Raw genomic sequence first — 13,896 nt, 5'->3', positions numbered from 1 at the left:
CACAAAGTTATCCAAAATAAACAGGTAAACAAAAACAAAATTAGTTTATGAATAAACTACTGAGATGGCGCTGGGATTTGCGCGCTAAATTTTTAAATTATATAACTTGAGATTAAATAAAAGAGAAATATCTTGTACTTTATTATCTATTATTTTTAAATTATTATATCACTACATATTATATAATTGATGATAAGATAATTCAATTTCTAAAACCTGTAAAATTTGCTAGAATTCAATGTTAAACGGATAATCCTTGTGATTTTTCATTCTGGAAAAAGAAGAAAAAAAATTTCAAAAAGCAATTTCATTTAATTATTGTAAAATTTTTTGCAATTTTCATTTAACTTACTCTAATGCTGGACATACACGCAATCCTGAATCTAATTTATCAATTTCTTTAATCTCCTCACTCGTTAATTTAAAATCAAAGACTTTAATATTTTCCTCAATTCTCATTTTTGAACTGGATTTTGGAACTGGAATTGTTCCAATTTCAATCTATGAAAATAATTTTATTATTAACTTTTCGAAAATGAAATCTTAAATATTTTATATTATTTTAATTTATTTATTAATATTGTAATTATTTGAAAAATTTGATACCAAATATCTCAAAACCACTTGAGCGGGACTTTTTTTATATTTTTCTCCAATTTTAGCAATTATTGGATGATCAATTGCAACTTGTGAATCATCAGGTTTTGCCCATAATCTTTTTGGAGATCCCAATGGACTATAAGCTGTAATTGCAATATCTCTTTCTTTACAAAAATTTATCAATTTTTTCTGATTCAAATTTGGATGACATTCAATTTGATTTATCACTGGTTTAATTTTGGCAATTGATAATATTCTATCAATTTGTTGAGAATTAAAATTACTTAAGCCAATACTTTTTGTCAGGCCAAGTTTAAAACATTGTTCCATTCCTTTCCATGTTTCAATAAAATCCACATTGTCCTCTAATGAATTTCCTTTTTCATCAACAAATCCAAATAAATCTTTACCCAAATCCTGAAAAATTAAAATAATTTTTCAAACAATTTAAATTTAGTTTGTTAAAGTAAATAAATATTTTTTTTATACTTTATATCCAGTAGGCCAATGAATTAAATATAAATCAATATAATCGAGTCCAAAATTTTTTAACGATTGTTTACATGCAGGAACAATTTTTTCTTGTCTATGAGAATTATTCCAAAGCTGAAAAAATTATTTTCAAAACTATTATTATTTTGTTTCAATAGAAAAAAAAATATATATATATTCAGCATTTCTTTTAACTTTAGTGACAATAAATAAATCCTCTCGTTTTATAACGCCTTCGGCAATTTTTTCACGAATTGCTTTTCCAATTTCTTTCTCGTTGCCATAAATGAAAGCGCAATCAAAGTGCCGATAACCCGAATCAATTGCATCTCGAATAGCTTGCTCAACTACTCCTGGATTATCCTAAAATATTTTTAATAAAATTAAAAAAAAAAAAAATATTTATTTTATTATTACTTACTTTAGATTGCCAAGTACCAAGGCCCAAAACTGGGCATTCTAATCCATTATTGAGAGTAACTTTATTCGCTGCCATTCTTGACAATTGTGACTAAAATGACTAAACAGGTTTTATTGCATAATCTAAAATTGATTCCACGTTTGTATGATTCTCTTCGTATGCAATTACTCACTGACCTTGAATTAGTGTTTGTAAGTTCAGTCTTTATCTCATATCTCAACTGATATATATATTTTTTTTTAATTCACAATTTTTCCATTAAATAATTATCTAGATAATTCACGTGGTTATAATTTTCATTTTAAAATGCTTATTTTCAAAATACAAAGTCAAATTTAACTTTGAAAAATATTTTATTCAATGTTTATACAAAGATAAACTTATCTACTTGAAAAATGTAAAATTGAATAAAAAAAAAAAAATTGTTTTAAAATTCAATATTAAATGGCCAATCAGGATGATCTTTTCGTTGAAGTGCAGGACATATACGTGCTCCAATATCCAATTTTTCAATTTCATTAATTTCCTCCCTTGTAAGATGAAAATCAAAAACATTAATATTTTCAATAATTCGATTTTTTGAACTTGATTTTGGAATTACAATAACACCATTGTCAATCATAAATCTAATTATAATTTGTGCGGGACTTTTTTTATATTTTTTGGCTAATTTAACAATTATTGGCTGTTCAAGTGCAACTTGATGATCACCAGGTTGTGCCCATGGTCTTTTTGGTGAACCCAAAGGACTGTGTGCCATTAATTTTATTCCTCTCTCTTCGCAAAAAATTCTCAATTTCTTTTGATTTAAATTCAAATGACATTCAACTTGATTGATAACTGGTTTAATTGTTGCCATTGATAAAATACGATCAATTTGTTGTGAATTAAAATTACTCACGCCAATACTTTTTGTTAAACCAAGTTTTACACATTCCTCCATTCCCTTCCATGTTTCTGTATAATCAGTATTTTCAATTAGAGATTTTCCATTTGCATCAACAACATGATAATGATGATCGCCGTCATACTGAAAAAAAAAGAAACAAAATATTGTAATTTTCTATTTTATAAATTTATTTATTATTTTATTCTTACCGTATATGCGGTAGGCCAATGTATTAAAAATAAATCCACATAATCGAGACCAAGTTTTTTCAATGATTCCTTACATGCAGGAACAACTTGTTCTTCTTTATGAAATGTATTCCATAGCTTTATTAAAATTCAAATTTATTATTTTATTAAATTATTTGAATTTGTAATTATTAGAAATTTATTTATAAAATTAATAATGATTTTATGGTTTACCTTTGATGTAATAAAAAGTTCTTCACGTTTAACAGCTCCTTCTGTAATTTTTTCTCGAATCGCTTTTCCTACTTCTTCTTCATTATGATATATCCAAGCCGCATCGAAATGACGATAGCCAGCATCAATAGCTTCTTTAATTGCTTTTTCCACAAGACTCTGATCATCCTTTTTTTTAAATTTAATTTTTAAAAATTAAATTTTCTTTTCTATTTTAGTATTTTTTTTTAAATATTTAAATATTCAAATTTAAATTTAATAAATTGAGGAAAATTATAATTATAGAAAAAATAATAAAAATTACTCACAGATGCTTGCCAGGTACCAAGTCCAAGAATAGGACATTTCAAACCATTGTTTAATTTAACTGAAAACATTATTGCTTATCGTTTCTAATATAAACAACTATTGTGTTCATTATTGTCTCGCCATATATATACATATACTCCGATTCTTCGAGTTTGCGCGTTCTTCTCGTTTAAAATTTTAAATCCCTATAATCAACGGTATTAGATATTTCAATAAGCATTATTAACAAATAATCCAATAAATATTCTTATCTAATGTCAATAATATTAAAATAAAAAATGGCAATTTTTGAAAAAAAACACACGGAAATGAAAATCATTATTTGTAATGCCTGAATTATAAAATTATTAATTTATATATTTCATTAATACTGAATTTAATTTACTATAAAATAAATTAACGTAACAATTACTCAAATTTTTTATTTTTAGTCCGTTTAGCAAATGAATAAAAAATAAAAAAAAAATTCACATTAAAATTTGAAATCATTTATTCGCATTATTACAGTATTTAAATAATTTTAAACTATTTGCGAAATTATCAGCAAAACAATCGTCACATGAATTGATAAAATTCAAATCTTCAAATTAGATAAGTCTATATAAGCATAGTCTTCCGGGTATTTGTTATATAATTTCCTAAAAAAAAAAAAAACAAAAAAAAACTCATCGAAACAAAAAAAAAAAAAATATTCTTTTAAATTCTATCTGATAATTATTTTTCTACTTACAAACTTGGATCGTAATTTCCATCGTCAATTGCATTCAACATTTTCATTTCACTTTTATCTAGATTAAAATCAAATACATCTATATTTGCTCGAATACTTGAATCAAAGCCGGATTTTACTAATGGCACAGCTTCAATTTCAAGCTGAAAAAAATAAAAAATTTTTAAATTAACAAATGAATGGTAAAAAAAATTAAACAGATAAATTTCTAAAAAATTCTTACGAGATAACGAATAGCAATTTGACAATTTGTTTTATTATATTTTTCCGACAATTCTTTAATTGGCACAAGTTGATTAAGATGCACTTTATCAGGTGATTCCCGTCCTGGATCAATAGATGCAATACCAACTGATCCATATAAATTATTTGTGAGTAAAACAATTTTATGTTTTTTCAAATATTTACGTAAGTCCTTGCAATTCATAAAAACATTACAATTCATTAAATTTGCACTTGGTTTAACTGTTGCTATTTTTAAAATACATTCTATTTTATTTGATGTGAAATTACATAAACCAAGTGATTTTGCATATTTTTTATAATATGAATTTTGCATTCCTCTCCAGGCTTCTGTATAATCTGGTCCATATGGTTTAGTCTAAATAAATTAAAGTGAATAAAAAAAAAATGTTTTTAATTAAAAATTTCTAATTTTCTTTTACATACATCACTGTCTACAGGACAAAAAAGTAAAAGCATATCCACATAATCCAATTGTAAAGCTTCCAAAGATTTTTTAATTGATTCCTCAACAAAACCTGTCGTATGAGATAAATAAACCTGTAAAAAACAAAATTTTAATTTTATTTAGTAAAATTTTGTAAAAAAAAAAAGAAATTTAAAATTAAAATACCTTTGTTACGATAAAAAGTTCCTCTCTCTGGACTTTTTTCTCTTCCAATTTTTCCTTTAAAGCTTCTCCAACTGCTCTTTCGTTTCCCTTAACACGTGGATCACAAAAAATTAATCTATATCCAGCATCAATTGCTTCTGATAGGGCTGCTTTTACTTGTTCATCTTCATTTAGAAACTAATTATTTTAAATTAATAATTAAATTAATATAAATTAATATAAATAATTTTAATATTTTTCATTTTTACTTAATAATTTAAAATAAAACTTACATATTTTTTTACACACATAAAATGAAATGTGGTATCATATCCAATAATTGGAATTTTCATTTCATTATATCTTAATTTTAAAGTACTTTCTTTATGAAGAAACATTTTTTTTTTTAATTTTGTAATTTTAATCCAATACTTTATGACTTCTTTCCAAATTTTTCTGTTCAGTTACAAAGCCAATCAGGAACTGTGAAAGACCACTTTAATAAAATTAATTTTAAAAGATAATATACTTTTCACCTTCAATTTGATGTTTTTGTTTCATGTTACTTGATTCTCTATTGAATATCAATAATTTATTTACTGTTTACAACAGAATGAATACTTATTTCTATCAAACGAAATTTTATCATTTCATTGCTTATTTATATTTAATATAAAAAAATCATAAAATTATAAGTTTAAAATAATTAAGTTGTAGAATTAAATTTATATTTTTGAAAAATTACAATTAATTTTTAAATACAAAAAAATTTTGTTTATTAAATTAGAACAATATTAATTTTAATTTTAATTTTAATTAGACATGATTTAAAATACTATTTAAAAAACAAAATGAAAACTATTTCATGCTGAAGACTTTTTAAATAATAATTTCAATCGAATGAAAAATTTAGCCTTTAACAAGAATTCTCTTTGGTTTTTTTGGATTGTTTAATTTAATAATGATTTTTATTTTTTACTCTTATAATATAAAGCAATATTAAAGTTTTATAATAGCGAATCAGTGCGATCGAGTGACAATTTTACACTGAGAATAAATACAAATATAAATAATCGTAAAATTACTATAATACATTCATTGTTCGCTTCCTTGTTTATTTTTTTCTTCTGTTGAATCTCTCGAATTGTTTTTTTTTTTCCTTTAATATGCGATTTTTCATAATTTACTATTGGAATTTTCATATACGTTTGACGAAAGAAAAAAAATGGCCATTTTTTTGTTTTATCACAGGTAAAAAGAATTGGATGAGAGATCGAGATATGATTCATGCGTTAAAATCAAATTCTCGTAAAAAGCAGTCCACAAAAGATAGTGCTGCAATTTTTTTTTTTTTTTTTTTTTGCTTTTTTTTTTTTTAATGTAGTTATTAACTGTACACACTTCGGAAAATGGCTACGACAAAAATAATCTCTCTTAAGTCTTATCATACACATAAGACTTTGTAAGAATATAAAAATTTCTCAAGAGTGCATCGCTTAAAAACCTGGCTTAATTACAGTGATTTTTTTTTTGTTTTTTTTTTGTATTTTTTTTTCTTGTCTCGCTGATTCATACAATGTATATAAAAAAGTTTTATATTGTCTATTTTGTATTTATAATATATAAATAAGCGATATTCATATTTTGTTTCGTATAAAGTTCTCTTGGGACTCTCTCTGACTCCTGTACAATACACAGAAGTTTTTTTTTCAATCCAAAAGAAAAGGAAGTGAAATATCGATTTTGATTTTCAAATTCATGAATAAAAATTAATATTTCATTATTCGATAGAAGAAAAATAAGTTTAAAAAAAGCATTCCTTTTCTATTATAAAATGATATGAAAAAAATTTATTAAAATCGTGTCAAATTAGAATTTAAAAATTCACGTCCCATGATTAATCGAAAATCTATAATTAAAATTGGGACAAAAAAAAAAAAAAATGCACAGGAAGAGAATCTCTTGAAAGAGATTGTGTTTTTGATTTTTCCCCTTTTTTTCGAACAATTTTTTACCTTTGCACCATATTGATAACATCTTTTATCGTATTTTGAACATCACTTAGTAGTCTTGTATTCTCTGCAATATTGCGAGTACCGGCAGCTCTCAATTGTCGTGCCTGAAGCTCGAGACGTGTGAGTAAATCGCGAAATTGAAATTTTGCATGAGGCGATATTGAAGTGTCCGTTAAATTAACGCACATACCATGCAATAATCCAACTTTGTCAGAGAGCTGCAACCAACTTGCAATGACTATTGTTGTGCTGCTCTTCAAATGTATAATACTATTATCAATCACGTTTGAAATCTCAATAACATTGTTCTTTGCTCCTTTGGTGTCACTCTTGTTTCCTAAATCATCGTCCTGTGATTTATTACAATTTGGAGTTGCATATATCGATGGTTTATTAGTTGTCACCAATGATTTTGTTGGTTTTGCCGGTACAATTGGTTTTTCACTTTCATTAATTGATGACACAATCGGTGGCCATATTGTTTTACCTGAACTTTTTGTTGAAGCACCACTATGATCTTCAGGTGATTCTTCATCTTCTTTATTGCCAGAACGTGCTCCTAATTTTGGACTTAATGGTTGATTTTCACCACCTGCTTCTTTATTTTCCCATAATTTTTTCAAACTACTTATACTCCCTGTACTGCGTCTTTTGTCATCTTGTTCAACTTCAACAATTGATTCAAGTGATTCGTGACCTTCTTCTTTTTTATTTTTATCATCGGCATCGATCTTTCTTAAACGTGCTTTAAAATCAATTATTTGACTATCGGTACTTTCTTCCTTTTGTGGTTTTTTGTCAACTTTTTTAAGTAATTTAAATCCTGCATTAACATTCATTTCAACGATTGGTGAAATTTCTTTAACTATCGGTTTCTCATAATCTTGATCGGGTGGATTTAAATTTGCAATTGCATATTCATTTTGTATTGGTTGTTTTGAATCCATGCTAAATGTTGCGCATAATTCGGAAAGTAATTGTGATGCGGGATCAAGTGGAACGGATGTGACATTATTGGAAGAACTGACTTTTTTAATATTTGTATGCTTTTTATCGGATGATTGTTTTATCTCATTGATTAATTTTAATTCGAGCATTTCCTTCATACCGGGTTTTGAATTAAATGTATCGAGACTAGAACTAGGTGGTGGTGGTGGAGGCGGTGGTGGTGGGGATTCCTCAGGTGGTGATGTATTTTTTGTCTCGAGACTTTGTTCCTTTATTCTCTGTCTTGATGATAAATCCGGTGTTTTACAATTTTTCTCCGTTATCGTATCTTCCCTTCGTCTTAAGCTAACACCAAATCTTGAACTTGCTTCTTTCACCGATGGTTCAGCATTTTGTACATCGCTATTGCGTTCCTCCTCACTTGATTCCTCTTTAAATTTCCAGTCTTTTACTTTTCGCATACCAATTGGTGAACTCAGAGTTTTTAGCAATGAATTATTACCACTCGGTGAGATCAAAATCGGTGGGGGAAGATCAAATTGTTCATTAACATTAAAGGAATCATTATGAAGTGGCGATAAATCTAAAGGCGGTGGCGGTGGAAATTCAAGATCGGCTAATGTCGGTTGAATTGGTCGCGAGGGACTTGCTGTACGAAATGTTGAGGTATTATTAACGCGGAATGTTTTTAAGCCAACATTTTCACTATTATTTTTTCTTGCCGCAACTGCACGACTACGTGGTGAATTTGGTGGTTGATAAGTATTAACCACACCACTTGATGAATTACTACGTGTCATTTGCGGTTGATTGCGAAGATTATTTTGCCTTGGCGATAAAGAACGATGTTGTGAAATATCACCTGGATTTGTGAATTCATGTTGTTCAATGGCCGTTGTTAATGTTGATGAATCTTGTTGATTCGATGGCATTCCACTTTGACGAAGTGACTCAAGATATGCTCCAATTCGTGCACCCTTCGGTAATGTTCCATAACGATTGATAGCCCTCTTAACATTTTGCACCTCTAAAGCTCCCACGTGTACCAACTAGAAGAGAGGGTGAAAAAGAAAAAATTAATTAATTAAATTTTTTTTTTATATTTTACAAAAAAAAAAATTCAGATTTTCCTATTCAAGCAGTGCTAAGAAAAATTCGATTTCGACTCTTTTTTTTTTTTTTGTGTTTCGTAAAACAGTGACTACCTTCTGAGGCGGTACTTCCTTAGGCGGATATGTTCGCGTTTTTATTTGTTTTTGGTTGCACTGTACGGGTTCAGGCGATGTTGACGGTTGCGGTGGGAAATTTGTCTCTGCCGTTTCTTGAGAGCCATCGCCATCGTCATCCACATCACAAATTCCTGCATTTATTGATTGTGTCGCCATTGTTATGATATCTCGTGTGATACCTAAATATTCATCAAATTTTTGTCAAAAAATTGATAATAATTGTGATTTGTGAAATGAGTGATGAAAATGTGTTTTTTTCGCGCTAAAATCGTTTGTAAATGGGCCATTCTCCCGTTCGCGTCTCGTTGCCTCTCGTTGAAATCACATAACACTGCTTGAATAATGTAGACTTTATTTTTCTTTTTTAATGAAAAATGAATAAAAATTGAAATGAAAATAAAATCTAATATTACAAGGGAAGGAGGCTAAATTTTTTATCTACGCATAACATGACATGCATGTCTTTACTCGGCAGAGAGAGAGAGTTATATCTAAATTTAATATTAAAAAAAAGATGATATAAGGGGAGACTTGCGTCGTATCAAAGTATTTATTTTGGATCCTACCTTATGATATTATGATAAATAATTCAATTCACGACGTATCTTGATAATAAAATCAAGGCCAGCAGGAGAATGACCCAATCTCGTTCGATTATAAAAACTGATGCAGACTTTCAAAGAAAATAGGCAGACCAGCTCGTGCATTACTATATATAGACTCGAAATTTTTATTTCTTTTTTTTTTTTTTTTTGTTTATTTGAAAATGCGAATTAAACTAAATTATCTATACCATTTATATCCGTGCCATCGTCGAGTATCGCAGTGCCAATATCGGCATTCTGTTGTTCTTGATCCTGGTAGGCTGAATCGCGAAAAGAGCTGCACGACGATAGCAGGCTGTACACAACGATTCATGCCAGTTAAATTTATTGATTTTAAATTACCAACAATACTAGAAAATAAAGAAAAAATTTTTTGAAAAAAAAAAATAAGCACGTATATACTTACCTAGTACGCTTTGGTGGTGCAGGAGCTTGTTTTCCTTTTTTATTTGTCGATCGTCGCATTTGCACCGAATTACTGTTTCCTTTACTTGACAATCCGCCCATAAATGTACTTAATTTCGAAACTGGAGTGGCTCCTTCTATTTAAAAATTCGATTTTAATTTCAATTAATTTTAGTAAATTTTTTTTTTTTTTACAAACCTTGAGTCAAACCAGATGGCAATTGATCGGAAACTAATACAAGTCCATGAATATTTCCCGTACTTCCCGTTTGTGATTTTTTATATCCCAACAAAGGAATTTCACCACCGCTTTGTAATTGTTTTTCCACCTCTGAAAATTTAATACTGTCAAAAAAAAAAAAAACCAAAATAGAAATATAGAAAGCAAAAAAATAGAAAATATGAATATAACCTTCAGTAATACTAGATTCTTGAAACATATTTTCAAGGGAATGATGAATTTCTTTAAATGTTGGTCGCTCCATAGCCGACCATTGCCAACATTGACGCATTAATTCATAAACTTTTGGCGGACAACCAGGTGGACATTCCATTCGATATCCTTTTTCCAACATATGATAAACATCCGTGAGATCAACACCTGGATATGGTGACATTCCATAAGTTGCAATTTCCCAAAGTAAAATTCCAAATGCCCAAACATCGGATTTTGTTGAAAATTTATTATAAGCTAATCCTTCGGGCGCTGTCCATTTTATTGGAAATTTTGCACCGGCATGAGCTGTATAGGTATCATCTCTCATTAGTCGTGCTAGACCAAAATCAGCCACTTTTACTAAATGATTTTCACCCACGAGACAATTTCTCGCCGCTAAATCCCTGAAAAAAAAAAATATTAAAATTAATTTTTTTTTTTGATATTTAATTCTATAATAAATAATTAAAGTCGGATTAATACCTGTGAATAAAATTTCGACTTTCAAGGTAACTCATTCCACTTGCAATTTGTGTGGCCATGTGCATTAAAACAACGGCATTAATTTGATGTTTACTTTCATTGCGTAAATAATCTAAAAGATTTCCTTTACTCATAAATTCGGTAATTATATAAAAAGGTGGCTCTCTAGTACAAACGCCTATTAATTGTACCAAATTCCTGTGCTTCATTTCCTTCATTATTGCCGCTTCTTCTAAAAAGTCTTTCAATGCCATTGTATCCTCCTAAAGAAATAAAAATTCAAATTAAAATTATATTTAAATTAAATTCAGATAATAAATTAAAAAAATTAATTTAGCTCACTTTTAATGTTTTTACAGCTACTGTCATGTTATATCTCTTCCAAACAGCTTCGTATACGTCTCCATATTGTCCGCCGCCTAATTTATGCCTCATTACAATGTCCGTGCGATTAATTTCCCATTCGTCGGGTTCTAAACAAAAAAAAAAAAACATTTGTATTTTCTGTTTTTTAAATTTATTATTACTTTATATTCATTTTTATTGTTTGAATTAAAATTTTACCAGGACTTAATGGAAAGACAGTCGGTTTATTTTGTTTCGGTGCAGGATAAAGAAGTTGTGTTATTAATCCATCGCTCAACATTGAATGATGATGAACTAATTCTGCTAATGTGTTAAATTTACTCTCAGTTGTCACGAACATCTGATTAAAAAAAGAAAAAGGAATTAATTTTCAAAATTTGAAAAAAGGAAAAATAAATTTTACTTACTTTTCCTTCGTTGTCTTCGTTTATTCGATAATGATAAACACGACCCTCGTAACGCAATGAAATACTCCGTTGTCCTGGACTACTTTCTGATTCGCGAACCAAAAAACTTCCATTTATACCCGAACTTAATAAATATTCCGCGGCATTTCTCGATATTCTTCCATGATACCAAGAATGTTTCTCTAATGAATTCACTGGTGTCACATAATTAGAAGGAACCCAGCCCACTTGACCGGCACTTGAATGTGCCTCGCACCATTCACCACTTTTATTGTAGCTGAGAATACGTACTTGTTCACCTAGAACAAAAAATTTATTTGTAAAAATTTATTTATTGTAATCTTTATTAATATATTTTTATATAAATTCTTTTTTGAAAGAAAAATTTCCTATTAGGAATTAAAAAAAAAAAGGAAGAAAATTTACTGTACCCTTTTTCAAACTAAGTTGATTCTCTCCACCGGCTTGAAAATCATAAAGCGCTAGGAATAATTGTGGATCGTCTTCTTCTTGAGCGAGAAGATTTTCTTTACTCGTCCATCTGGAATATAAACGAATTTTTTTTCAATTTAATTTTTTTAAACTTTTAATATTAATTTTTAAATTAAAAGATGTTATTTTTTAATTAAAAAAAAAGAAGTTTACAAACCTATTAGCAGCGTCCAAAAGACCACCACTGGGCACATTGACATGCTGAAGGCCCGATTGTTGAGAATATGTTTGTAAACTAGAGCAACTTGGAGGATCACCTTCTGGTAATGCAGGAATGTGAGGAAGAGGTCTGCTCTGAAGTAAGGCTTCTAAAAAAAAATTCAGTCAATTATTTTACATCATTTTTTTTTTCTCAAATTCAATGTTTAATGTTCTATTTAACTATTTGTAATAAAAATTACAATATTTACAAACAGTAGAATTTTTAAATAATTACGAATATTTAATTAAATATCGAATTGAAATTACAAATTAATTGAAAAAAAGAGAGTCAAAAAATTATTAAATTTATTTGTTAAAAAAATTGATTACAAAATAATTTCTTGTAGTCTTGGTATAATTTTTTTTATTGCATAATGTCGTTTATATCAAGATTAGTAGTTTCCTGTCGTCGATTGCATTAGAGAATCATTTTCATGGATACCAATTAACATGAAAGGTGAAGGATACTAAAATTATTTCGACGTAGTTGATTAAATTATCGAAAAACTCTCAAATGTACGACAAAGCATTTTTTTTTTCTATACCGAATATAATAAACAGGAGATCGTGAAACTGGAAGTAGTCACACATCTGGAGTAGATAAAATGAAATAGAACAAAGAAGGAAGTTAACCAAATTTGATTAGATATACTCATTAACTGAATATAAAACAATAATTATTATACAATTAAGGAAATAAAATCATTTCTTTGACAAAATGACTAATAATATCAGATACATATAATGTCAAAATTAATGCAAAAAAAAAATTATTTCGCAATTTAATTTCAATAAATTTTTACCAAATTAAAAGCATAGCACAAGAATGGATAATTAATTAAAAATGATATATTAAGAATGAGAATAAAATGGAGCAGAATATAATACCAAGAAGGAATATAATAGGAGGGTGGTAAGGGGGGCGAGAAAGAAAGAAAGAAGTAAAAAAAAAAAAAAAAATGGAAAATCGAGAAATTCAAATACCACTGTGCTCGGTGAAAATATTTGATCCGATGATACGTGAGTCCTTTGGATTCCTGGGTTGTTTCCGAGTTTGTCGAATAGCAGACCCGGCAGGAATCACTCTGTCTTTAGTCGGTTGAGCACCCATAATTCCCCAATTATCATTCCCCTTGTATGTATATCACCCCCGGCTACGATTACGCCGAGGACGAATTTTTAACGCATATCGATAACTTCCGGCTTCTTTAGAATCTTACATATTATCAGTTCTATCGAGCACAACGCGGTGCTTTATAATATCACGAATTCACTGGCAACAATGGCCCTAATCGCATTTTTACATGTCAATCACATCGCGCTGAGCTCGCCATATTTGACAGCTTTGACGTCGATTATTTAGTTCAACGATTACATTATAGAGGCAGCACATTACAGTGAAAAGCCGGTCTACTTTTTTTTTTTATTATTAATATTATTATTCCTTTCTTTTAAATATAATTTTATAGTAATTTTCAAATACGAAAATAAGAAATATTTCTTTTTCTATAGCAGAAGAGAAAAATCACAACATAACCTTACTTTTGCGAAAGAAAAAATAGTGTTATTTATATTTATTCATTATTTTATGTAACAAAGTAGTTTTCTGAA

General features: G+C 28.4%; 4 protein-coding genes across 6 annotated transcripts; all 4 read right to left on the bottom strand.

Annotated features, from left to right (window-relative positions):
• Nucleotides 1-117: 117 nt before the first annotated feature.
• On the bottom strand, nucleotides 118-1,734 carry LOC127287427 (aldo-keto reductase family 1 member B1-like). The gene is made up of 6 exons (XM_051314358.1): nucleotides 1,514-1,734; nucleotides 1,288-1,455; nucleotides 1,090-1,206; nucleotides 607-1,017; nucleotides 353-501; nucleotides 118-271 (listed from the first exon to the last, which is right to left on the bottom strand). The coding sequence occupies exons 1-6, from the start codon at nucleotides 1,586-1,588 to the stop codon at nucleotides 229-231; spliced, it is 963 nt and encodes a 320-aa protein (XP_051170315.1). The 5' UTR covers nucleotides 1,589-1,734; the 3' UTR covers nucleotides 118-228.
• Nucleotides 1,735-1,847: 113 nt separating this feature from the next.
• Nucleotides 1,848-3,292, bottom strand: LOC127287428 (1,5-anhydro-D-fructose reductase-like). The gene is made up of 4 exons (XM_051314359.1): nucleotides 3,133-3,292; nucleotides 2,825-2,992; nucleotides 2,612-2,728; nucleotides 1,848-2,543 (listed from the first exon to the last, which is right to left on the bottom strand). The coding sequence occupies exons 1-4, from the start codon at nucleotides 3,199-3,201 to the stop codon at nucleotides 1,941-1,943; spliced, it is 957 nt and encodes a 318-aa protein (XP_051170316.1). The 5' UTR covers nucleotides 3,202-3,292; the 3' UTR covers nucleotides 1,848-1,940.
• Nucleotides 3,293-3,605: 313 nt separating this feature from the next.
• LOC127287426 (uncharacterized oxidoreductase Mflv_4205-like) lies at nucleotides 3,606-5,252 on the bottom strand. The gene is made up of 6 exons (XM_051314356.1): nucleotides 4,992-5,252; nucleotides 4,720-4,896; nucleotides 4,533-4,646; nucleotides 4,087-4,464; nucleotides 3,864-4,006; nucleotides 3,606-3,771 (listed from the first exon to the last, which is right to left on the bottom strand). The coding sequence occupies exons 1-6, from the start codon at nucleotides 5,094-5,096 to the stop codon at nucleotides 3,708-3,710; spliced, it is 981 nt and encodes a 326-aa protein (XP_051170313.1). The 5' UTR covers nucleotides 5,097-5,252; the 3' UTR covers nucleotides 3,606-3,707.
• A 730-nt stretch (nucleotides 5,253-5,982) lies between these two features.
• LOC127287422 (tyrosine-protein kinase Abl) lies at nucleotides 5,983-13,646 on the bottom strand. Of its 3 annotated transcripts, none has more exons than XM_051314346.1 (13): nucleotides 13,270-13,646; nucleotides 12,242-12,392; nucleotides 12,024-12,133; nucleotides 11,593-11,891; nucleotides 11,384-11,525; nucleotides 11,162-11,292; nucleotides 10,820-11,082; nucleotides 10,313-10,740; nucleotides 10,100-10,231; nucleotides 9,902-10,037; nucleotides 9,684-9,790; nucleotides 8,867-9,069; nucleotides 5,983-8,710 (listed from the first exon to the last, which is right to left on the bottom strand). In XM_051314346.1, exons 1-13 carry the CDS (start codon nucleotides 13,394-13,396, stop codon nucleotides 6,710-6,712), a joined length of 4,230 nt encoding a protein of 1,409 aa, XP_051170303.1. In that variant the 5' UTR covers nucleotides 13,397-13,646; the 3' UTR covers nucleotides 5,983-6,709. The 3 variants fall into 3 exon arrangements, with proteins under 3 accessions (XP_051170303.1, XP_051170304.1, XP_051170305.1); XM_051314347.1 differs by having other exon boundaries at nucleotides 9,902-10,034; XM_051314348.1 differs by having other exon boundaries at nucleotides 12,242-12,389.
• Nucleotides 13,647-13,896: the final 250 nt, after the last annotated feature.

The sequence above is a fragment of the Leptopilina boulardi genome, unplaced genomic scaffold (genome assembly GCF_019393585.1).
Source record: "Leptopilina boulardi isolate dan_hultmark-lab unplaced genomic scaffold, ZJU_Lbou_2.1 LbouV2_370, whole genome shotgun sequence".
NCBI lineage: Eukaryota > Metazoa > Arthropoda > Insecta > Hymenoptera > Figitidae > Leptopilina > Leptopilina boulardi.
This window is presented reverse-complemented; position numbering and strand designations above follow the sequence as displayed.